This window comes from Diabrotica undecimpunctata, chromosome 6 (genome assembly GCF_040954645.1).
Source record: "Diabrotica undecimpunctata isolate CICGRU chromosome 6, icDiaUnde3, whole genome shotgun sequence".
In the NCBI taxonomy this organism is placed as follows: Eukaryota; Metazoa; Arthropoda; class Insecta; order Coleoptera; family Chrysomelidae; genus Diabrotica; species Diabrotica undecimpunctata.
This window is the reverse complement of record NC_092808.1, coordinates 18,003,710-18,030,615: the sequence shown is the minus strand read 5'-3', so window position 1 is coordinate 18,030,615 and position 26,906 is coordinate 18,003,710. Positions and strand designations below refer to the sequence as shown.

At 34.6% G+C, this 26,906-nt stretch overlaps 1 protein-coding gene across 4 annotated transcripts in view; it reads right to left on the bottom strand.

Annotated features, from left to right (window-relative positions):
• LOC140443225 (uncharacterized) overlaps positions 1-26,906 on the bottom strand; it is a 119,346-nt gene that overhangs the window by 16,907 nt on the left and 75,533 nt on the right. For all 4 annotated transcript variants that reach the window (XM_072534361.1, XM_072534362.1, XM_072534363.1 and 1 more), the window contains 5 exons: positions 25,634-25,809; positions 18,740-18,871; positions 11,779-11,832; positions 11,534-11,723; positions 2,506-2,620 (listed from right to left, as the gene is read on the bottom strand). In XM_072534361.1, the coding sequence (XP_072390462.1) occupies positions 2,506-2,620; positions 11,534-11,723; positions 11,779-11,832; positions 18,740-18,871; positions 25,634-25,809 (667 nt within the window). The remainder of the gene's footprint in view (positions 1-2,505; positions 2,621-11,533; positions 11,724-11,778; positions 11,833-18,739; positions 18,872-25,633; positions 25,810-26,906) is intronic.

The window sequence follows — 26,906 nt, the reverse complement described above, 5'->3', positions numbered from 1 at the left end:
TTAAAAGTAAAAATATTAGTCGTCTCAGTGTTTCTTTATGTTGTTAAAACTCGAACTCTTCGGTCACAAGAGAGACAGAAGATCAATGCATTTGAGATGCAGCGAATACTACTCTTTTACAGATCCCACTATAGGACTTGGCAACCCTGCCCCTACGCTAGCCACTGTTTCTCTCCTACGCTCTCCTCCTAGGAGAAAACAGGTCTCAAGCCTTTATTCCATATAATCTACACGTATCCTCCTTATTCCACACCCCGACCGAAAGGTTAATAAACATTCCTGATGGAGGGCGGCAGCGGCCGGCAGTACAATGTTAAGGCGCATAGGGAATGATCATGGACCGGCTTATAATTGGACATTCACAAGTGAAGCTGTAGCAGCAGAATGGTTGTGATACTGCGATGCTGAAGGGCAGGTGAATCGCAGTAATATCGTTCCCAAGAAAGTTAATCGTGATGCCGTCCAATAGAATGTCTCGGATGTTCCGAATAAGAGCAAAGATTTCCGTATGAAAGGTGGTCAAAATATGGAAGAACTCCCAAATTTCAATAACTCTAAAAATGAGGTTGATCAACTACTTAATATTCCCAATACTGACATACGGATGTGAATCTTGGACTCTGAGACAATCGGAAAGAAGAAAAATATACGCCACTGAAAGGTTCTTTGGAGAAGAATGTTACGAATACCATGGACTTAGCATAGGATTAATAATGCAACTTTAAGAGCAGAGAACTAAAGATCAGTAAAAGACTCTTACACCCATCTCCAATAAATAAAATACTTTGGACATGTTATGCAAAAGACCAGTGCAAGAAATGACCAGAGACAGTTTGGAAACAGATCATACACAACACGTACACATCACGTCGACTATTACCTCCTTCCGGGGGGGGGGGGGCGTTAGAACTGAAGAGAGAGGAGTGATTGGAGAAGAATTCAATTCTCTGGACTGCATCAAACATCAAACAAACGCTTTTTTAGTAAAAAAAACTTAATATTAAAACACAGACCAATAATGACATACGCGGCAGAAACATGACTTGACACAGAGAGGACAAAAAGGATGTTAGAAACAGCAGAGATGAAAATACTTAGAAAAATTGATGGTAAGCCACTATGGGACACAGCTAGAAGTACAGATATACGACGTAGATGCAAGGTGGAGAACATCAAGAACTGGGTAAAAAATAGAAGAGTAGAATGGAATTATCATATAAGCCGAATGACAACAAATAGAATAGTAAAGACGGCAAGATCCGGTTCCCCAATAGGAAGACCATCAGTAGGAAGACCACGAAAACGATGGAACGACAACTTACTGGAGGCACATTGTGCTATGTCTACATAAAAAGAAGAAGAAGAAGAAGTATATTAAAACAATGTTTTCAGCGAATTTTTTAGTTCTTTGGGTCTGTGGCTCGCAAAAATGAAAAAAAAATTAGAAAGTTTGATTGTCTTCAGAAACAGCATTACTTTTATATTATTTATCTACATTTAACATACTTTCTCGGTATTTACCATTACATCTGGACAACATTTTCTGGACACTTTTGTGTGAAACTACCAAATGGCGATATATTCTTCGTCTAAAAACACTAAAACCAGGTGACAGATAGGCGAAACCGAGACATCGAACTGTCGCTCCTTAAAAAGAGTACGCGACAGAGACAAGAACATTACGCAAAACATGCGTCTATACTTCAGTATATCAGATGCAGAAAAAGGCGTGTAACGGCTTCGAAGCTATTCTTTAAAAGGCTACTGGAAGAAGAAAATGACCATATTCCATGTTTCGAATAAAAAACGAAGATGTACGTATATAAATTCTATATTTAACACGAGGCGCGAAGAATTTTATATTTTATATGACGAGAACATGCTTGCAGGATTCTATTTGAGGATCAAATAGTGGTGGGTTCTTAGCCACTAACTCCAAGCAATTCCTCTTCCTCGTCATTAAATTTTATTTAGGTTGTTATTTTTAATAAGAAATTAAATCAGTGCTAAAAGAGGGAGACTGACGAGACCTGTGCGACAGTCGTTTGTCCTTGTCTCTGTTTCGGGCTGCAGAACGACCTTAATATAATAGCATTGAGAGCAGAGATGAAGAGACCACAATCGGTCTCGCAAACATAAAATCTTAGAGGTTTCAGTAAATTAGTGCAAAAGCCTGGAATTACCCTCTTCGCACCTTACAGTCATATAAATAGTTGCTTAGCTAAAATTTGATGTCTTAACAAGTTAACAATTCCATGTTTAGGCAACCGTCCAATACATCGATGAATAGTTTTGCAAATTCCAAGTTTGTACGTCATTTTGAAGTTATTAATTGAATAAGTTGCATATTTATCAATAAAATCACACCATGAGTTGTTTGTGGTATCAAAATAGAGTGGGAATTTCAAGGTAAACTTTTTTTAAAAAACTTATGTCACATAATATATGCCAGTAGTAAATAGCATAGTAGTAGTAAATCACATTCACAGTGTTGTGAATATTTACCTAGTTGTCCTTGGATCGAACTTGCTTAAACTGGCAGTGCGTAAATTATTGTAGAACATCACAGGATTCGTTTGCGACGTATTTATCACATAATATGTTATAAACGGGAATTCGCCTAAAAATAAAAAAAAAATATTTATCTTTGTAAATGTCAATATAGAAAGATAATTAAGATATAAGTCAAACGTTTCGTAAGGCTCTAAATTAATCTACTATAGATTATTTTTAACTCCTTTAGAGACATTATTAGACATCTTTTATTAAGTTTAGGATAGATGCATTAACCCTCCTTCCCACGGGTGGGGTCTATCAGTACACCTATAAATGAAATTGCTTAATTTTGTTTTGTATTTTTTTCCTAGACTCGATGTCCTTTTTAATGGCACTGAATAGTACACTTTCGCATAATTTGGTGAAATTGTATGAATCCCTTTAATTGTTACCTGTAAAAGTATCCTGACAGACTCCATCCGTGGGTGGGCGTTTCTTGTTTTGTGTTATGGTTTGGCTAATATTGCAGCTATAACTGCATTTATTATATACTAAAATCCAATAATACGAATGCAGAATTTCGGTCTTCTCGTCGATTGTTTCTGAAGTCTTTAGGAATTGCGTTAGTCCAGAAAAATATAAAAATACGAGCGCTAAATATGCGTATACCAAGAACATCAAGATTACTTGCTGCAAAATTTTCTGGAGGTTGATTTCGAACCTTTCAACAGTGAACACGTTATCGCTTTAAATCAATTATATTGTTAATTGATATTTAATGTTGGTGTTTAATACAGTTGATAAAATGTGAAATAATATTTGTATGTTTGCATATGAAGTGATTAACAGTCAGTAAGTTTTTTATTCTACATATTGAATAAATAATTATAAATTTTGGACTATCTATCGTCTATAAAAAATTTCAACTAGTAGTGTTTTAAAAAAACTATCAACAACTACAAAATAGTTTATTAGTTTTTCGTTTTAAATCCAGTTTCACCGGCCAGCTGTAAAGCTGGCCACAGACGTATTAAATCCTTCAATAATTTTAATACGTTGGAGGAAAATTAAATATGGCTACTAACAGCAGCATCTCACCTACCTCACTACTAATGTCTGAAACAAACTCTAATAGCTCAACGTACTCATCAGCAGTAGCAAATATGCAGTTCCCATCGAAAGAACAAGCGATTGTCTTCAGTGCCTTGGATAATACTAAATTGCAGGAATATTTAATTCCATTGGGCAAGATAATTCAACCTAAGAATATAATATTTTCATCCAGATTATCAAATAACCGTATTTGTATGTATCTAGCAAATAAAAAAGTTGTTGATGACTTCATGACAAACCACGGTCATATAAAAATTCAAAATGTAACTGTACAGGCTAGAAGATTAATCACCCCTGCGGAACGCATTGTTCTTTCAAATGTGTGTCCCACCATACCGCATAGTTTCTTAATCAACTACCTACAAAATATCGGACTTAACATGGTATCTCCAATAACATTTTTAAAAATCAGCGCTACATCACCTGAGTATAGTCATATTCTCAGCTTCAGAAGACAGGTCTATGTAAGTCCTCATAGTATAGAACTACCTGATTCGTTTACTATAAATCATGACGAAACAACATATCGAATCTTTCTGTCTCAAGATAGTATGGTATGTTACAACTGCAAAAAGACCGGACATACTGCCCATCGCTGCAATGAAAACTCACAAGTTCATGTTGAAGAATGTTCTATGGATTCCTTTGCCAGTGAAATTGGCCAACCTTCAACGTCGCCGTCTAACCAAACTCTACCTCTATTATCACACCAAAGCACCATTTTACAACATACCGAGTCAGAATTACCCAATGTAAATACAGAAGAAACAGGAAATAAAGAAACGCATTCAAAACGATCTATAAATGAAGTCATCTCTCCAGAAACTGACACTGCACCTCAAGAAAGCCCATTTGTAACACCAAAATCTACAGGAACTCGAAAAAAGCCAAAGAAAACTAAACTTGTAGAAACGCATCCGGATTTATCCTTTTCATCCAAGATAGAACCAGCCAAAACCTTCATCAATAATCACGAACCACCATTTCCACTGAACAGTGAACAATTAGCCCTCCTACTAGACAACACTGCCGGCTTATCTAATCCTATAATCTCGATCAAGGATTTCACTCCTGATTTGCTAGGTGTCTCTCACATGTTAAAACAAATCCGTCCCTATTTAAAAGAAAGGTCAATAAAATCGAGACTAACTAACTTAAACAAAAAAATATTTGCTTATCTTGGAGAGGTGGGCTCTGAAGTAGAAAGTGATGCATCACAAACCAGCACTTATTAGCAGCTACCGTTTAGTTTTTATTTTTTTATTTAATTTTTTTTTTATTTCTTACATTTAACTCGATCATACAATGGAATATCGATGGATTCTTCCATCGCTTGGCTATGCTACAGATTATCATTGCCGAAAACTGTCCAGACATAATCTGTCTCCAAGAGACCAATTTAAAACCTCAACAGAAATACAGTCCTAAACAATACATATGCTTTCGTAAAGACAGGATGCTTGTTAGCCATGCTAGTGGTGGTGTTATGACATTAGTAAAAAAATCTTTCGATGCAAATTTATTTCCCGTAGTAAGCAATTTAGAAGCTATAGTCATCAAAATTGATTCCTTGATGTCATTTTATCTATGTAATATCTACATTCCTCCCAACTCACAGGTAAATTATGCAGATATACTGCACCTTATACACCAAATTCCAACACCACGTATAGTCGTCGGTGACTTTAATGGACACAATATAATATGGGGATCTTCTAACACAAATAAGATGGGAAGAATAATAGAAAACCTAATACATAACGTTAATTTAAATTTTCTTAATGATGGAACCCCCACGAGGTTCAACTCAGCATCAGGAGAATCCTCGGCAATTGACTTAAGTCTCTGTGATCCAATTTTAACTCCTTGCTTATCGTGGGAAGTTTTGTCGTTCAACTACGGCAGCGACCATCACCCCATAAAAATCTGCAATACTAACGCCCTACCGGAACCAAAAGACACCTTTGTCTTAAAATGGAAAACAGAAAAGGCTGATTGGGTGAGTTTTTCAACATATATTGATAATTCCGTAGAAAGCTGTGAAATAAATTACTGTGATATCGATAGAACAATCACCAATTTTAATGACTTAATACTAAAAAGTGCAGAACTCTATATTCAAAAAACAAAAAAAATTCACAATCATCATCCAGTACCATGGTGGAATAAGGATTGCAAAGAAGCAATACAGCAAAGTAAAAAAGCTTTCAATAGGTTTAAACGGCACAAAACCCAAGAAAGTAAAATAGAATTCAAACGATTAAAAGCTAGAGCCCAATTAATCATAAAAAATTCAAAAAAAGCCTCATGGTCAAAATACGTCTCAGAAATAAATAGTTCTACTCCAATGAGCGAAGTTTGGAAAAGGGTAAAGAAAATTTCCGGTCTAAAGTATTCTTCATCAATTAACACTCTTAAAATAAACAATACCACAGTCTCTTCTTCACAAGACATTGCTAACACTCTTGCTTTCACATTTGAACAACATTCCTCTAGCGAAAACTACGACATTAATTTTAGGGACTACAAGCTAATGAAAGAAAGCACCATCTTGTCTCTAGAAGAATCCCACGAAAACCCCCTATCTCAACCTCTTACTATTATAGAAATAAATAACTCCTTACAAGATATGAAAAACTCAAGTCCAGGACCCGACAATATTCCTGTCGTATTCCTGAAGCATTTATCAATCTTAGCAAAACAACATCTACTGCAAATTTTCAATCAAATTTGGCAACAACGACAATATCCGTCTATATGGGCAAAAGCCACAATTTTGCCTTTTTTAAAATCCAGAAAGCCTCGACTTGATCCAGAATCATACAGACCCATCTCTCTAACATGTGCCATGGCTAAATTAATGGAGAAAATAGTCAATGCCCGGCTTATGTGGACACTGGAAAAATCTCATTTCTTCTTACCAGAGCAAAACGGCTTCAGACGTAATCGGTCAGCAATGGACAATATCGTAGACTTACAAAGTCATGTCCAAGAAGCGTTAGCAATGAATCAAATGTGCATAGCTATTTTCTTCGATATAAAGAAAGCCTTCAATACGTGTTGGAGATTCAACATCATTAAAAAATTGCACGCATCCAATATTAGAGGACACTGCTTAGCCTATATCGAAAATTTGTTAAAAGACTTTTCTTTCCAAGTAAGAGTTAATAACGTTTATTCTGATTTTTATACTGCAGAAAACGGTACCCCACAAGGCTCAGTACTTAGTCCTACCCTATTCCTAGTTGCAATAAACAACATATTAAACAAATTACAGAAACCTCTCAAAGCTCGCCTCTATGCCGACGATTTAGTGGTATACATTAAAGGAGCACAAAAAGAATCTATGTGCAGAATAGTACAGACATTTTTAACCCAACTAAATGAATGGACAGCTAGTACAGGCTTCGAATTCTCCGTTACAAAGACAACTGGTATGGTGTTTACGAAAAAATCATGCATTACACCAGTCCTTTATCTTCACAATAGCATAATTCCCTTCCAAAACTCCGTAAAATTCCTTGGTATGTGGCTGGATCAAAAACTTTCCTGGAAAAAGCACATACAACATTTGGCGCTAACATGCAACAAAAGACTCAATTTGCTTAAAACCGTATCAAATCGTTTCTGGGGTTCCGACTTCTCTACACTACTCCTTCTGTATAAAACACTAATTAGATCCAAGCTCGATTACGGTTCAATCGTTTATGCCTCCGCAACCAAGAGTACCCTAAAACCATTAGATACAATCCACAATGCCGCACTTCGGATCGTTCTCGGAGCTTTTCACACTTCTCCCATAGAAAGCTTACATTCCGAAACTGGAGAACCATCATTGCAGTATAGGCGGGCACTTTTAACACTTTCACATGCTTCTTCTGTAGCTGCTAATAAGGATCATCCACTCTTCGAAAATACTTTTTCTAAAAACAATCTTGACTTTCTCTTTAATAAACCTCGTACTGGAAAACCTTATTACACACGAGTAAGATCAATTCTAAATAATTTTGACACAACAATCCCAGATGTATTTCACTGTAACATCCAACATCCGACTCCATGGCTGATAAGCATCCCAAATTGCAACACCTCTTTAATAGAGTTGTCCAAAAAATGCAATAACAACACAATAATCAAAAACAAACTAAATGAGATTCTTGAACGAGACTACCTTAACTGCACAAACATCTTTACCGATGCATCTAAATCTACTGATGGCATTGGTTGTGCTTTTGTTACTCCAACGTCTACTTTCAAATTTAAGCTACCGCCTAGCTCAAGTGTTTTCACCGCTGAACTGTTTGCTTTGTACCGTGCCCTAAAACATGCAAACCTCTCAAGAATTCCAAAACCTCTGTTTCTCACTGACTCGCTCAGCTCTCTTCTTGCAATACAGCATCTGTATCCTAAACAGCCATTGGAGCAACTAATAAAAACTGAACTAAAAATCGCCCAAGAGAACCACATAACTCCTAAATTTATATGGATGAAGAGGCAGACAGTAGTGCTCGTGATGCAGCAACAAGTGCGGAATCTGAATTAGTGCGTGAGAGTGTGTGTAAAGATCTCAAATCGTTTTTTAAACAAAAAGTGATGGGTCAGTGGCAGCGCGAATGGTTTCTATCGCAATCTAAATTAAGATCGCTAAAACCAGATACACGACAGTGGAAAACTAGTGCTAGCACACGGTTTATTCAAACGGTTCTAACGCGCCTACGTATAGGACACACTAAGATAACACACTCGTATTTACTTTCGGCCAGTGAACGCCCGCTGTGCGACCTATGTGTTACGCCTCTTACCGTCGTCCATTTGTTAATCGAGTGTCCAAAATACCATAGAGAACGTTCCATAAACAATATACCAAATACTCTACCAGATTTATTAGGAGAAAACTGCCACGTAAAAAACTTATTAAATTACCTAAGGTCAATTAATATCTTGTATCAGATTTAAAGTTTTGTTTACTGTGTAATGCCGCTAATAACCTTTTGGTGGATGCGGCAATATTTCTTCTTAATAAAAAAAAAAAAATTTTTCTGGAATTGAGCAAACGACGAGAGATGACCCAGCCCAGGAAAAAAAGGGATGGTGTAAGTATTGTAAAAAACGAAAAACTAGGTATTTTTGCCAATTGTGCAAAAACTGGTTATATATATGGAACATATAAAATCATGTTGTGCCGATTGTGTAGGAACAAAATTAACAATATTTAACCCCCTCTATTTTCTGTTTCGAATTTTAATTTTGGATATTTAGTTTTTACTTGTATTACTGTAAGTAGGATAGAGTCATAATATTGTCTTTTTTTATATTTTTCTTTTTTATTTTACCGTTCATGATTTTTTTAAAAAACTCATAAAAAATAAGGGTGGTAGTTATTTCGCAGTAAGCTATACCAATACATATTGATACACATATTATATGTACATTTATGTAGTATAACGTTACTATTTATTTATTTTCAACAATGTCAACATACATTGATTTTTTCATAATTACGTTAAATCCTGAAGTAGCTTTGCAAAAACGACACCAAAACAATAATATAACAGAATACATCACCAAACAAGAAGCGAAACGAAGGGCTTTTTCGCAATCCAAATTTCTGTGACAGTCCGCCATGTTCTAAATAGTTTATTTGTTAACCTATAAAAACTGAAGTTTGTTATTTGTTTACGTATTGAGAAGTGTTGTTTCGTGTGTGTTGTTTAATAGTAAAAAAAGAATAATACTGTTATATATTTTTGTAATAAACTCATTGTGAGACTGCACGAAAAGGAGGGTTTTATTGTGTTGTTCGTGGGTGTCCATCTAAATCTGGTGGGGAAATAGGTAAATCTTTCTTTACTACCGAGAGATTGTAGCAGGTAAACAAATTAAATTTGAAATTCAAACGCATTACAAAAGTTATCTGAACATTTATATTTTAGTTAAATACACTTTTTTTAGAAAAAAATACAATTTATACAAAACAGATCTACTTAAAAAACATTAGTTTTAATGATTACTTCGTTTCTCAGGGTAACTATAATTTGACTACAGTTTTGAACGACTTCCTCATTACTTTTCTTAGTGTACTAAGCAGTTTAACTGTCATTGTCACTCCGAAATTTCTGTATTATGAACATCAAAGGTACCATCGAGTTAGAATCTAACTTTCTATATACTATTATATTATTTATCTATGATTTTACTCGATGAAAGGTAGCGACAAACCTTTCGCTTCTTGTTGGGTGGAGTATTCTGTGATAATATTGTCAGTTAATGTCAAATGTATTTTGTAGTATTGTAAAGCTTTTTGCCGTTTGTGGATTGTACAATGGGTCGAGGTAAAGTTATCGATGAGAAAATTTGTTTAATCATTATTAGATTTTTTAATTCTGGAAAATCCAATTCGGAAATCGCGAATATGTTGCAATTGTCACGCTATAGTGTAAGAAATATAGTCAAAAGATACAAAACTATAGGTTCGGTCGTCACAGAACCTAGAAATGTACGAAAAAGTAAAATAACCGAACCAGATCGAAGAGCATTAAGACGCATTATAGTGAAAAATCGACGAGCAAATTAAATGGAGTTAAGCGTTTTATGGAGTGACGTTATTGGAAGACACGTTTCTACATCAACATGTCATCGAGAGGGCCACAGATTAGGATGTGGTACTTACAAAATAAGTTTTATAGTTGAAAAAATTAGTACGAATTGTTTTTAATAAATTTCATTTTATTTTAAGCTAAGGAAAAACCACTTTTAACATTATAACAAAAGAAAAATAGACTAAGATGTCAAAAGAGCATAAAGATAGGACTCAGTCGCAATTGGATTTAATACAATGGAGTGATGAGTCCAGATTTGAAGTGTGTGTTGGAGACAGTAGGAGTCGCGTCATTCACAGGAAAAATGAAGCTTTTTATGCCGACTGTCTGAAGAGAAAAGTCAAATTTCCTACATCTGTCATGATCTGGGGCAGTATGTCGCCTAAAGATGTGAGAAAGTTACATTTTATCGATAAAATTGTAAACACAGACAAATATTTGAATATTTTAGAAGAATCTCTTTTACCAATTGTGAAACACCATTTAACATCAGCGGAAGATTTTGTCGTCCAACAGGACGGCGCAGGTTGTCATACCTTCAAAAATAGTTTAATATGGATTGAAGACCATGGCATACTACTTCTGGAATGAGTTTCTAACAGTCTAACTTGTCCCCGATAGATATTTTGTGGCACGAAATGAAAAAACTTTGGAGAAAACATCCTGCCAATTCCGTCAAAGAATTAAAGGAAAAATTGCAAGAATTATGGGATTAGTTTACATTAGAATTTTGTCAGAACTTGGTAAAAACTATGCCTCGAAGAATTGTGGATGTCATTAAAAATAAAGGGGATATAAGTCTGTGGTAAACTTTCACATTTTTATTTGTTAATATTACATATTCTATGCGTTTTTTTTTAATTTATTATTATTCTGTTTAATTAATAGTTTTCATTACGTTATAAAATATTTTCTATAACTGGGAAATTTAAACATGTTCGATGCATTAAAACTTTTAAAATTTACGCTGTGCTTTTATTTTTGTTCTCTAAAATTTAAGTTTCTTATCAATCTAACGTAGCGCGTTGGGCCAACTGATATCGGAAGGGGCCCTCGTATTGGTAAAAAGTGTTTAATTAATTGTTGAAGGACGTCTTCAAGAAACTACACAGAAACTCAATGTACTAAAATATAGACAATACCTAAATCATTTTAAAAAGTAAATAATATTTGCTACCACACTAATACAAGAGAGAAAAATAATGATCTCAGATAAGATGGAGTTGCGATCTTAACCAATGTTTTCTAAATGCGGAGAAATTATGCCGTAAGGTTTTTCAGACATGTAGTAAATTATTTTTTTATGAATTATTTAAACTACTCACCATTTCTTTCCATATTAGCGAGTAACATTCCCGTTATCGCGGTTTTTGCTTGTGCTATATCGTTTACTAGTTCGCCTGCTATAACCCTCTGCTTCAATAAAGGTTGGACTAAAGGTGATTCTAAAACGGGATCTACTGGTTCCAAGGGACTCATTAAATGGCATAAGACACATAATTTCGGGTCTGGTACCTGCAATATTTTATTTAAGGGTAAAAGTTTTATTTTATGAGTGTATCGATTTTACCTCCATAACGTGAAGATTTCCCTTTTTCTCTAAGGAGTTGTTATTTACTGGTTTCTGAAAAATAAAAGAGAGTAATATCAATCGTATAAAAGCCGTAAACGTGTTAATAGACGTAAAAAACTAAAAAACGTATTTTTTTAGAATAAAAGAAAATATTTGCCCACCAATCTTTTTTCATAATATATTAGATATATAGCTAATACTGGGAACATAAAATAAAAAATAAATAGAAAAAGAAAGCCCACAAGGAATCTAGTAGGCAGGTAGTTGGCTGTATACCATATATATATCAAAAATTTTTATTAAAAATCCTTTATAAAAGGTATATAATTTAAAATACCCAATCGGGCTATATCACAAAACGTTTTCGGAATCCATGTTCCATCATCAGTGCACTAGGTGGGTATACAGTAAAACCTCCGTTAACCGAAATAATTGGGGGGGGGGGAGGCCGTTTCGGATAACAAGAATTTCGGTTAAAAATAACATTGTTTTTTATAATATTCTTGATCAAAATATTGGTATTAAAAAATACTATGAGTTGATTTCGTAATGTTTTCTAATAAGTAAATCCAAAATAAAGTAATAAAATTAAGGAAAATGAACAAGTTTAACATGCTTTTTTAAAGAAATCTGCTATTTTTTTTGCGTTTTCGTTTGACAACGATGTTTCTCTCTCCCTCCATCGTTAATTTGCAGAACGTCATGAGTTTGCCTCATTCGATTGTTCGACGAAACGTAAACCAATCTGAAAAGAGCAAAACTTTATGTAATGATAACAAAAATTAAGAATCTAGTCGTGTCCCTAACTAATTAGGCCTACTGTATAAAATTCTTTCCTCTAAAGCATTGAAAATCTCGTCGACGGTCTTGTGCTGCCTGTTACCTCTTGGGTCGTCATCTTCGTCATCTGATATGCTCAGGTTGTCTTGATAAAGAACCATATCAATGATGTCCTGGTCGATGAATTCATCAGCTGCTAACCAGTCACGTATCTCTTCTTAGTTAATTTCGTCATGTCCCGGCAAATTTTTAATGAAAGGTTTAATTTCTTCTGTCGTTTTCTTACCATTTTCTTCTTCAGGATCTGCAATCAAAATCTTATCAAAAAGTTTGTTCCAGCATTTTTCCAAAGTTGAAGATTTGATCTTGGCCCACGACCCAGCTCACCAATAAAAATGTTTTATTGTTAAAGATTTGAGAATTTCGAGAACACTTTTGGACTAATTCGTCTCCTGTAATAACAGATGTCTTAAGAATGCTTCTCTATAATGTCTTTTGAATGTCTCTATGACTCCCTGGTCTAACGGCTGGATTAAGCTTGTGACATTCGGTGGCAAAAATTTGACACTTGTCACCATTTTGTAAATTTTGAGGGTGAGGGCGCATTGTCAACAAACAGCAATGCTTTGATGGGAAGATTTTTTGATTTTAAAAAGGATTTTACACTTGAGACAAATTCATTTTCAAACCATTCTAAAAATAAAGTGGTCGACATCCATGAACTTTTTTGACTTCTATACCTTAAAATGCCTTTTCGGAAATATCTTTTAGAGGTCTTGGTTTTTGTGATTTCCCAGCACACATAGACATCAATTGGTGAGTGAAATTAACGGAATTGTTTACGTTTTGCGACAAACATTTACTTTTTATTGACGAAATTATTGAAACTGTCAGCCGTTTCGGTTAAAAAGGTTTCGGTTAAGGGAGGTTTTACTGTACATGTATTGAGCCACTAAATATGTGGGTAACAACCAGTTAAAAATTGTTTTTTTAAATTTAGTTTACATTATATGGTGGTAAATATTATGATGTTAAAGTTACCAGTGGATTTGGTAACATGGCGACGTATGACTCCACGTGAGGTTGCTGGTCCTGAGACTATTTGTCTACGAGGACTTGATGAATCAGTTGCTTTCATCAAGTCCTCGTAGACAAATCGTCTCAGGACCAGTAACCTCACGTGTAACTTTAACATCATAATATTTACCACCATATAATGTAAACTAAATTAAAAAAAAAACAATTTTTAACGGATTTTTACCCACATATTTAGTGGGTAAAAATACATGTATACCCACCTAGTCCACTGATGATGGAATATGGATTTCGAAAACGTTTTGTGATATAGCCCGATTGGGTTTTTCAAATAAGATACCTTTTATAAAGGATTTTTAATAAAATTTTTCTTTAGAAAAAGAAAGAGTAAAACAGGTTTGTTTTAATTAAAATTGAAATGACGTATAATTATTGGTAAACATGGATGAATATAATAGTAATGATTTCTTGATATCTTCTAGATATTTTATATTTTGACTCCCCTCTTTTGAATCTCCCCCTCTTATATAGATCGTAAAATAGATCTTGCACGTTGAAAATATTTGTATTTACGATATTTCACCTTAGACCAGGGCGGATTTATTTTAAGGTGGATATGAGAGGTGGCTGGCATTCTGATTTTTGCAGAAAAAGTTGTGTGATAATTTCAATAATAATAATAATTCACTTTCCCTCCCTAAGGACCTAAAAGAACTTTGTATAAAAAATATAAAAGATCTATTTACATCTACGGGTTATTCTTATTTTGTGCTCATTTATTATTCCATATTGATAAATTTTAGTTAATAGCCATACTTTTCCTTGTTAAAAATACGTCCTAATGTCATAATTTTAATTCCCATTGATACATCTTTTAAGCGGCGAAATGACGCTCTTGGTAACGGTACTTGAATCGTAAACAAGGAAACTGGGGCACATAAAACGGTGGAAGTTGCTTGGAATTCTGATAAGCAGGGTAAAATGCACAACGAGTTCTACGGCGAAGTTGTAGTGCAATCCACTTCAAAATTTAATTGATAATGGATGGTTTCAACGTGAAATAGACTTTTTTTATAGGTTTTCCTACCTAATTGATCACTTAAAAACCTTTTATGATAATAAATATTTAAATAAAAGTAACTGCCGAGTATGAGAAATATTTTACAGGATATGGAATCAGGTATTTTAATATATTTATCTGTATTGTGGGAAAACTCAAATTTAATATTTAAAAATGAGAAAATGTTACATATCAGTGAAGAATGTTGACAATACACAGTTGTAGACAATAGTGACATAAATTTTTCGATACATTCAACGAACATGGCACCTGATATATTATTAATTACAGCAGTGTATACTAATACCACGATCCAAATGTCAACCTCACCTGCTCGAGGGATAATTAGAGCTAACTCTACCCTTCTGGCAACTGAGTTGATTTGCTTCGCTTAGAATTAAACCGAAAGAAAGGAATGCTATAAATGAGGCCATTATTCGCAAAACTTACTCTTTGCTCGAAAGTCAGTTTTTGGGAAATCGAAAAAAACGATTAACGGCCGAGTAGTGTTTAGCTCACAACGGAAAGATTTTTATTATTGTTGCTTAGAGTTTTGAGCAATACAAATTAGAAGTTTCTAGCCTAAAATATTTACAGATTTTTAGAAAAAAAAAAATGTTCACTGCTAACAACCGGTTTTGCAAATAAATGTATAAAATAATCACAAACCGTATTTAGTTCAATAAAAAACATAAGGGATTTATTCATGAAAATAAAACTTTAAGATTTTTAGTCATATAAAGAAAATGTTTAGACAAAAAAAATCAGAAATAGTCTCAATCAGTTATGCTCAAACGAAAAAAACAGTCATTTTCTGCATTTTGACAATTTTTTAAACCATCAACGGTTTCTTCTGGTAAAGTAGAATCTGTCTTCAAGTGTTCTTTCTAAAAATTTAGTTCAGGAAGGCATCTCCAATTTTCTCCATAGTGTTTGAAAAGGAGACTATTAATAGTATTTTTATATATATAATAACGAATTTATTACGGCTGTCGCCGCTTCTCCGCCCCCAATTTCCATCTTTTTCTGTCATATGCAGTTGCCTCTTCTAAGTCTCTTGCCGCCATTGCTTCATCAATATCGTTGCGCCAACTTCTCCGTGGTCGTCCTCTCTTTCTTCTTTCAGGAGGGATCCATTCCAGTATTCTTCTAGGCCATCTGTACTCTGGCATTCTTTTAACATGTCCGAACCAGATTAATTGTTTTCTTTCTATGTCATCATTGATATTTCTCTCCATTTTCATTTCGTTTGTTATTTGTTCGTTTCTAACTCTCTCCAGTCTCGATCTACCGCAGCTTCGTCTCAGATAATCCATTTCTGTCGTCATAAGTTTGTTTCTATTAGCTTTGGTGACGTCCCATACTTCCGAACCGTAAAGTGTAATACTTTGGACTATACTACCGTAAATGTGTTTTTTGGTTTCTCGTCGAATTGTTTTTTGTCAGAGAAGAGAGTTTAAGGCACGGGTCGCTGCTCTGCCCTTGTTTATTCTTTCCCTGATTTCATCTTCGCTATTTCCCTTCCTGTTGAAAATGACCCCCAAATATTTGCAGGATTGCACGCCTTTGATTTTGTCGTCCTCCAAGACTAGGTCACATATTTCATCTGTTCCCACTGAGAGATATTCACATTTTGTCATATTCATGTTTAGACCTGCCACCTCATATTCTTCTTGCAGTTTTCTTACCATATAGCTAAGATCGTAGCTGTCTTCGGCAATTACTACCTGGTCATCCGCAAAGAAAAGTGTATATAGCTTGTTTTCTTCCACCGTTATTCCCACGTTTCTACATTTTTTTACCCATTTCACTAAGGATTTGTCCAAATAGATTTTAAATAAGGTGGGTGACAGACAGCAGCCTTGTCTTAGTCCCTTTGTTGTTTGAAAAGGAGAGGTGATTTCTTGTCCCATTTTAATTCTTGCAAAGTTTTGTTCGAAATATTTTTGAGTGGCGTTAATAAGAACTGGGTTTATTTTCAAGTTACTCATTTCTATCCATAGTTGGGAAATCGGTACACTGTCATATGCTTTTTCCAAATCTATTAAAGCTATATGAGTTTCTCTATTTCTCTGCACTCGTTTTTCCATTGCAATTTTTAATGTGAAAATATTATCCATAGTGGAGCGTCCGGCCCTAAATCCCGCTTGTTCTTCGGGTTGTTTGTCTTTAATATCATTAATAGTAGTACCTTATAAGTATACCTTATAAGTATAGTAGTACCTATTAATAATAGAACCTTTATCCCCCTTTAATTATTTTCCCAGTGGTAATTTCTTATGAGCCATTGAAGAAAGAAAAATTTTTCTTACAACCGCTTTTAGCTTTTCCAACTTCATTGCGGTAATTGGGTTCACCTAGGACTAGAACAGTGTTGCCTTTTTTGTAAAAAATAAACCGCTTTGCCTTATTAAATTCAAATTGCCATGAACTAGGCAGCTTAATAACTCATTTTGTTTGTGTCCTTTAATCAAACACATCCCAATCCATGCCGATTTTCCGTACAGTGGAATGCTTTCTGATTAAATCGTCGTAGACACTAATTTCCACGATAACAAGCATTTTGAAATGTATTTTTCGATAAGCCCGAAAATACGATCAGGCGGGAAAAAAAAGGAATGACCGACAATTGAAAAAATTAATTCAATTTGTTTAATATGATTCGGCGATTCTTCTAGAATAAGCTAACATTGCCATCATATTTGAATTTTTGTTTTGTCCGCCGCAACCATCAGCGAACAAACGTACTGTTTCTATGTTGATATCAAAATCAAAATTCTTTAGAGCATGTTGCAAAGCTGACGCTATTGTATAAGACATATCTACATTTGTTGGTCTTAGTTTATAGGTAGAAGTTCCAGCAGCAACTGTAAAATTATTATAGTTTATTTGCTGGCTGAAATATGCTGCTTGATCAGGCAGTCTAAGGTCTAGGCAGTGCTAAGTTTTTTTGGCAGTCGAACGAAAAGTAAGTTGTGTTAGGTTTTGGATTTTTAAGAAGTTTGAAAAAAGCCTTTGCTTTTACGATATGATTACGATGCTCAGTGGCTAACTTTTGCCGAACAGCTAAAGAAGTTGCTACTTTTGGGTGGATTTTTCTATTAGTGACTTTAAAATCAATCATAGATTTGTGCCACCTGGAGTTTTAAAATGTTTATTTATACTGGAGCTTATGTTCGAAAAATGTATTATTGATTCTCAGTTCGTTAAAAGCACAGAGATTATCCATGAGTTCTCCATTTGCGTTGACATGGTTTTCATTAAATCTTTGTTTTACGCCTGGAACTATTTCATTTCTGATTCGTGCATTAAAGTCACCCATAAGAATTAAGGGTTCTTCATGAAGTATTTCATCCAGGATGGTTTGCAATTGTTCGTAGAATGTCTCTCGTTCCTCCTTAGGTTTGCAGTCCTCTGCAAACCTAAGGTCCTGCAGTCCATGGATTATACGGGGTATCTAAATATGAGAAAATATACTGGGTGTCCTATTTATAAAATGGCATGTTTGCTTTACCGCCTAAGTTATTAATCATCATGTTGAATTCAGCATATTATCCAAGCTTGGAACATATCATTGTCTACATTTTTTCTAAATAACTTTGTGATTTGGATATATATATATATATATATATATATATATATATATATATATATAGATATATATATATATATATATATATATATATATATATATATATATATATATATATATAGGATAATCCTATAATGGAATTATTGACCAATGTCGCACTAAAAACTCACGCTGTTTATACCCTCCATTGAATTTGAGAACGCTTTTTTATTGGTATTGCAGAGAGAACACTGACGGACTCCTCAGTCTCGGGTGTTTTGGTCGCCAACTCTTATAAATAATTTATTATACAGATAAATTTGTAAATAAACATAATTTTCTTATTTTAATACAATGTTTTCTATAAATAAGATTGTATATAACAAAATTTGAATATTTTCTCGTAAAAGTCCGGTTCTTATTTGATCTATCCTCATAACTAAGACGCGACGGGCGACCTTACAAAAAAATAAAACATAATACATTTACAAATGGGCTATTTTTATACCTACTGGCATTGGGACTCCCGCAGGAAGGAACCTATCCAGACTGTGAACTGGGATAATAAAACAGTCCCTATCCAAGCCAGAGAGCGTTCGTTGAGTATCTGCATGGCTCCCCTCGTTTCCATAATTGAAGTTGACCTGAAAAAAATAAAAATGTAAGCAGGGTAAAATACGTCTTGTCTTGTAAATTTAGGAAAATATACGATGTAGAAATTCACGATGTAGAAATTCTGTTCGGCAATATTGCTGTAATAGAAATTTATGTTTTGCTTGTTTTTGACAGATATATAGATTTGCGTTCCGTCTACTCAGTTGATATATTATTTTATAACCAAATAAACTGTTCGCCTAAAGTTAGGGATATTGGTAGACTGTGCGAAAACAAAATTAATTGGCAAACGCACATCGGAAAAAATTATTTATTCTGAAATAATCATCAATGCATCTATTTTTATTTATTTATTTAACTTTATTTAACTTTTAACTTTATTTTATGCAGAAAATCTTTACTTACTATTTTTTTATTTGTAAGTAACATGACTAATAGTTTCTGCCTTTCCGGGACCGTCTTTAAAATCGATTTATTTTAATTAAAATACAATACTGTTCTGAAGCTATTTTTTTGTGGTATCTTAATGCAATTACTATTTTTATTGAGAATAAGCCACAATTCCGTGCCGGTCTCAGCTTGTGTAGAGGAGGGACGCTGAACTGAGTAGGGGTCCTTCAGTACTTTGTGCAAGACAGACTGGGCGGGGAAGTCCTCAACCCCGACACGGCGCGTCCCAATGACTGATAGGAAACGTTCCTGTAGATATGCAGGACAGGTATGAATAAGGCTTCGCCAAATAAGTACCCGCGGATCAACGGAGGACATGACACAGGTCAGCAGCTGTGTCATTAGTGGCCCGTGGCTGAGGAATACAATTCCTGACAGGTGCGGTACCACAAAGTCGCAGGCGAAAATCAAATATTGATTTAACCGGCTGTGATACTTCGAACACTCACCAGCCTGTCCGGCAAACGTGGTGTTTTAATGCCAATAAACCCCTCAAAACACAATATGTTGAACTTGAAACAAAATGGGACGATACTCCAAGTGGGCTCAGAATCCCACACCGGAAAACCGGTCAGCCCCACGGATTCTTTGGAATGCACAAGCTCAACAAAAGGCGCCAAAATAGATATGAACAAACAAAAACAGTTACTACTAGCCACATACAACATCTCATCTATGGCTAAAGATGAAAAGGTCTACGAATTAGAAGAAGAACTATCCAAGATAAAGTGAGATATTGTAGGACTGCCAGAAGTGAAAAGAAGAGGCGAACAATGCATGCATCTAAACTCTGGAAATCGCTTATACTATACAGAGAAAATAGAAGAAACATATGGTGGAGTAGGATTTCTTGTCAAAAAGTATCTCACACCATACATTTCTACATATAAAAGCGTTTCTGATAGAGTAGCTTATATTATAATAGACCTAGATAATAAAACCAAGATCAAGGTTATACAAGTGTATGCTCCCACAACAACACAAGAAATATAAAAAGACTAGTGAGACAAGCGATGTCAGTTGTGATGTCTATATTTGTTTTATTGACTACGCCAAGGCATTTGACCGTTGTCAGCACCAGAAGATGGTTGCCGCCCTACAAAGAGTAAGATTGGATGAGAAGGACATTCGGATCATCATGAATTTATACTCGAACCAGCGTGCTCAGTCAAGGTCGAAGACCAGCTGACCCACCAAGCGAATGACCATACGAGGAGTAAGGTAAAGCTGTGTACTCTTTGCAATATATACCCACTCTTTGCAATATATACTCTGAGAAAATTTTTACTGAAACCTCCACAAACCTAGAGATGGAAATTCGAGTGAACGGTGAATACATCAATAATATCAGCTACTTCGATGACACTGTGCTACTAGCAACCAGGCTAAATGATCTACAAGCCTTACTATACCGAGTGGGAACTGTGTGCGCAACATACGGACTAGACCTTAATATTAAGAAAACTAAATTCATGGTTGTCAGCCGTGCAAATTTAGATCCCGGGGCACTAATGGCAGGTAGCGAAGAGATCCAGAGAGTTGACAGATTCACTTACCTCAGAACTACCCTCAACTTACAATGGGACTGCGCTCAAGAGATTTGATCCAGAATTGAAATGGCACGATCTACATTTACCAAGTTGAGATTCTTGCTGTGCTGCAGTGATCTCAGTTTGGGAACCAAGATGCGGATAGTGAAGTGCTTAATTTAGTGAAACAATGTAAGCTTGAGTACCTCGGCCACATGATGCGGAACGGAGAGAAATATCGAATTCTTCAACTCGTTATACAGGGTAAAGTATTCGGCAAGAGAGGACCGGGACGCCTTCGTATCTCGTGGTTAAAAAACCTCCGATAATGGTTTAGGATGACCTCCGCGGAGCTGTTTCGCAGAGCAGTAAACAAAACCATGATAGCTTTGACGATCGCCAACATCTGGACCAGATAAGGCACTGAAGAAAAAGAAGTGAGACAAGGCTGTATACTCTAACTACTACGCTCCAAATTATATTTAAAGGAAATATTTAAAGAAGTCTTAATGAAGACAACAGAAGCATGGAAAGCTGAAATACTTCGGCCACTTTATGAATATATAGTTCCTTTATTTTGAAATATATCTGCTTCATTTTTTAGTTATAATATATACTCTTCAAACAAGCTTGAGGTGTAAATGAATGCCAAGGTATTTAGAGGAGTTATTTTTAGAAATTACTTTGAAATTTCTGCATACAGAAATGTTGTTTTTTTTGTAGGAAAATTAACATGTATTGATGTGGATACATTTTGATGTTCCATTTTTGATCCAATAGTAAAGTTCCGCTAAATAACTTTACAGAATGGCAGACGTTTCTAGTGGATTTTCTTGAGATTTTAGACTTGGTCACTTTATTCAATTTAATTTATTATTGCTAATTTTTTAGAGTTTTTAATTAAACTATTGCAAATACCGACGAATCTTATTATCAACCTATCTATTCCTACAGAGGTACCACTTTATGTATCTGTTCCATAAATTACAATTATAAAACACCTGGTGTGTTTTATAAAGTAACAGGGTTAACAGGAAATCTCTTACATGATTTGAAATTAATTTTTAAATGGCGTATAAGTTGATTATCGAGTAAACGGTGCAAAACAGCAACTTACTGCGGATAGGTATATATTTTCGCATTATCAAAACTGAAATTAAAAGCACGCAACTACAGCAATTTGTTAACTACACGCTAAAACAAATAAATTCGTAGAAAAACTACGTATCCATGTCGTGTGGTCATGTACATTGCGTGACGTTATACACTCATTAAAGACATCAATATTTTTTCCATTTGATCCAACATTAAAGGGATGACAAAAACTTATTGTTTGTTTGTGTTATCTACCGAAAATTAAGTTAGTCCCTAATATCTCTGTAGAAACTTATCGATAAAATTAACGCACCACTGTCTTACACCTAAATAATTAATCAAGCACGGAAAAATCATTTAGAAATTACAAGCCGAGACACCCCAGTCTATCTGTGAAAAAACCATCGATTTCACGTAAAAATCTTATACAGATTTTTGAAGGTTCTAAAAGGTATACGAGGGATAACTGATGACAAATCCTCGAAAACGTCAGCTGATTATGCTTTGTTTTTTTACAATCATAAAAAGTGAAAAAATAAGTTTTTAAAAACCTACAAAAACTCTTATTTTTGGAGTAATTTATAAATGTTAATAACTTTGTTTTTTGTATAATGACTTCTAATATACAACTAGTAACTTGTAACTAGTTGACATTATGATAATGAGTTATTGAAGTGTGCTAGGTCTCAGCCAGATCGACTAAATAGTTTATGTTATTCAATTTATTTATCCCGGACAGTTATGTAAATAACCGTACTTGCGTAAACAGTGACTCTAGCGGTATTAGCAGTTCGTAATCAATTCTTTGAGACTTTAATTTTAAAATATATTAAAAAATTTTTACATTTTAATCAACATTTTATCAAATTTGTTACTAAAAAACTGTTTGAAAAATGGATGACTTTTTAACTTATAAACATTTATAATAAGTTTGATATATTTTATGTCTTGCGCTTGTAAGTAGGCTCACTGAAAAGATAGTAAAAAAACACTATCTTAAAAAAAAGAACCTTCTATGACCAATAGCTAAGCTTCAGCTAAGAGCTGAAAATTAATTCACAGATTAAGTGAAAATCTAGATTTTATGATCCAATTTATAGATGGCATATACAGAGGAACTGTAAAAAGTTATAACCCATAAAGTGATCGTACTTGTAAAATACCGTCACTTAAAAGTAAAGGGGAGAACTTACCGAGCTCCGTTTAAAATGAAACTTCAAATTTACAATTACAACCAAGGGGAACGCTTCCACCAAGATATCAAAACGATGGAAGACAGGTATCAGGGGAGATAGGACACTCACATGATGGCGGATTACTGCTGGAGTCTTCAAAGGAAAAAGGGATCGTCTTTTTAGAGCCTTTGCAAGAAAATCCTATAAAAGGAAGTTTTTAGGTGACGCCGAATAACAGATTTGTGCTGCGATGCCGGTTAGGTTAGATGAAACGTTAAGTTTTTTGGCAGATATGTGTGATGATTTTTGTAAGTATATTGTTGTACAATAAATATCTTACTTTTTATTATTGTTTTGTTTATTTGATGGGTAGCAGCACTACACATATATATATATATATATATATATATATATATATATATATATATATATATATATATATATATATATATATATATAGGTAGTGCTGCATTAAATTACCCTATATGTTAGAAATGTGATCTGTTGTCGTATTTTCTGAAAACCAGAAAAATCTGGTGGCACTTTTGGGTTCAGCAGACCCAAATTACCTAGAAACAGTAAAAAAATGTCCGGCAGCAAACTGTGTTATTTAGACAGACTGTGATATTTTAGCAAACTGTGTAACAGTTATTTATACCAGAATATGAAGCTGATTCTTTGGCTAATTATTAACGGTAATTAAGAAAAGCAATGGCTAGGGCGGAAGAAACTATCCTGGTTGAATAATTTGCAAAAGTGGACAGGTTTAACAGCAGACCAATTGCTACACGTATCTCCAAGGACTAAGGACCAAGGACGTAAGACCAAGGTCAATATAAAAATATTGTAAGCATGGCAGTCGCCGACGTTCGCTAGGAACATGGCACGCTCAGAAGAATATACCAAAGTGTAGCACAGCATGATCATATTGATAGGTAAATCCAGCAGAATAATGTAAGATTCTCACTGATGGCAAAAGCATTGAACAAATAAACTAGTCCAAATATATGGTATCGCATGCATGCATACAATAGTCATAACACAGTAAGTAGACCAAAACAAGGTCTGTAGAAATGGAAAAAGAAATTTATACCTAAGTAAATGGATATTTTTCGGGGTTTGGACAAACTTAAGCCAAATGGCTCGTTAACACAAAAAAGTCCCTTAGAGCTTCCTCTTTTGTTACCGTAGGTAGCTTGAAATAGTGTATTGTTCACTTTAAAAGGAAATAGAGCCATCTGGCTTAAATTTGGATAATAAGAAAGAAGAACATGAACAAAATTGAAGCATTGGAAATGTGGGTTCATAGACGAATGCTGAAGATACCTTGGACAGCAAGAAAAACTAATGAAGAAGTACTAAGGAGCGTCAACAAAGATAGAGAACTGCTAAAGACCGTTAAACATCGAAAAATGTCTTATCTGTCGATATAAAATATTACAATTGATCCTTAAAGGTAAAATAGAGGGCCGTAGAGGTGTAGGAAGAAAACAAGTTTCTTGGTTGAAAAACATTCGTGAATGGACACAGATAAAAAATGCAGGACAATTATTCCAAATTGCAAAAGATCGAGAAGCCTTCGCAATGGTGATCGCCAACGTCGGATAATTCTGATATGGCACGCGAAGAAGAAGAAGAATAAGAAAGAAACAATAGAAGAAAGAACAATATTACGCTATATCTATAGATTACGTAGACTAATGGTTATCGGTATCTATGGATATAGGTGAGAAATTCAAATCAATCGGGGCCTTTTTCAAGGCAACTCATTGATTCCACTGTGATTCTGTCTATTATAGCGATGAACGCTATACTTCAGCTACTGATCATCAACAATTATAATACTGTAGTTACGAAGCTTAATAATATGTTGTAAATGATTTTAAATTAATGGCTACCACCCGAAACCACTTATGTCAGATAAAAATTGTAGGAACCCTCTAGAATGATAATAGTATGCAATTCGGATTAGACAGGTGCCATATTCTAAATATAGTAAGAGGAAAGAGTTAACCGGAGGATTTGGTTTGTAAAATGGCCATAAATAGAAGCTGAAAAATGATATCTGAAAGTCTAGACTTGTGTTTGATATAGAAACCGGACCAGAAAAGAAGCAGAACCAAAATCATATCAAGATCTACGAATAAGACATTTGATATAAGGGCCTTGAGAGTTAGGGATAAAGAAATTAACAAAGGAATTGCAAATATAGGGAAATATACGTCAAAGAAGGAGAAGACATTGATGACCATATAAAAGGAATGGTTAGCAATAGATTGGTATGAGTGGTACTTGAACCCAAACTTACTATCATCAAAAGCTTAAAAAGTTGTAGATACAGTAATTTATATCACATGGATCCAACAAATGATGAGCAAGAAAATCATTGAATACTACGTATATTGTATTACCTCAGTAAAAGCTGAATATGAAAATATATATTTGCATAAACCTTCTATATAGAGGTTACTTCAATATAAAAACTCATGCTCTATATCTATACTAAATTAATTTTTAAATCTAATTAAAAATCTTGACTCACCTGTCGCGTGGGTGTTGTTTTCGTCGGCGATTGACTGGGCCACTTCATCAGGGATACCGAAGGGCTCCTTACCACCAGAGGCTGAGGCAGGTCGGACTCCGTCATTGCAGGAGAGATCGTCGACTGCATCGGCAGCGGCTCGCCCCCCGCCCCCGTCATAGGACCGCACCGCGGCTCTGGAGGAGAATAACACACGAATGTATACAATTTCACTGCCACCGACCTCCCAAGCTCTATAATATTACGAGGGAGGTGCGGAAATACGTACATAATTTAACAAAAACAAACCGGTTTATTTGCTGATCGGGTTTGGTAAATAATAAATAACAAATCTTGGACTTTATAGTAATTCAAAATAAATTTATTTTAAATTTATTTATAAATTTTACAACCTTTATACTTGATGTCCTGAAATTAATCTATAAATATAACTAATGATTGGAAAAAGGATTATGTGGCATTTACTAATATTTTGCGACATTAATAAAACATTGTTTCCGGGTTTTTGGCTGCGATCTAGAATTATTTCTTTCTGAGATTTTGTCTGAAACTTCCGAAGCTATTATCACAGACGATGTAGTAACGATCACTATTGCGGGGGCTTCTTGAATAGGTGTTTGTATTCTTCGTATGCACCATGAGTTCCGCCGCGCCGGTTGGAATAAATCGGTAATAGAATTTTCAGTGCGTCTGGAGAGAGATTTAGTATTTTGGAGCTCTGAAGTCCAAATGTTATTTAGATTTTCTTCATGATTAAAGTTCAACTGTACCTATTGTATTCAGTCAAAGAACATTTACTAATACTTCTGCAGATTTTAATCTTGTTTAGGATATTATACAAGTGGCTTGTATTGATTTTAATATAGGCAAGGTTAATGTAATGTTAATCTATTGTCGACCTTCCATGCCGAAAATCGGCTTGATAATTCCCGATTATATTTTGACTCAAAGGTTAACTTGGATTAAGAAATAATGTAAAGATTTTGTAAACTAAGGACAAGATGATTATGACGCGTGGAATAATCATGCCCTTTATTCCATATTTTCATGACCAGTGCATGCATTTGCACTACTAAGTATTCGTCACCTAAGTTAAGAACAGTTCAGAAGATTGTCGATTTGTATGCAATGATTTTTTGCTTTTCAAAATATTCGCTCAAACAGGTCTATACATTTTTGCATACGTTCAAACCAATTCTGGAAACATTGTTTTCACTGTTAATCTTATATTTCAGAAACATGGTTTTGAAAGTCCTCAACAGCTTTTTGAGGG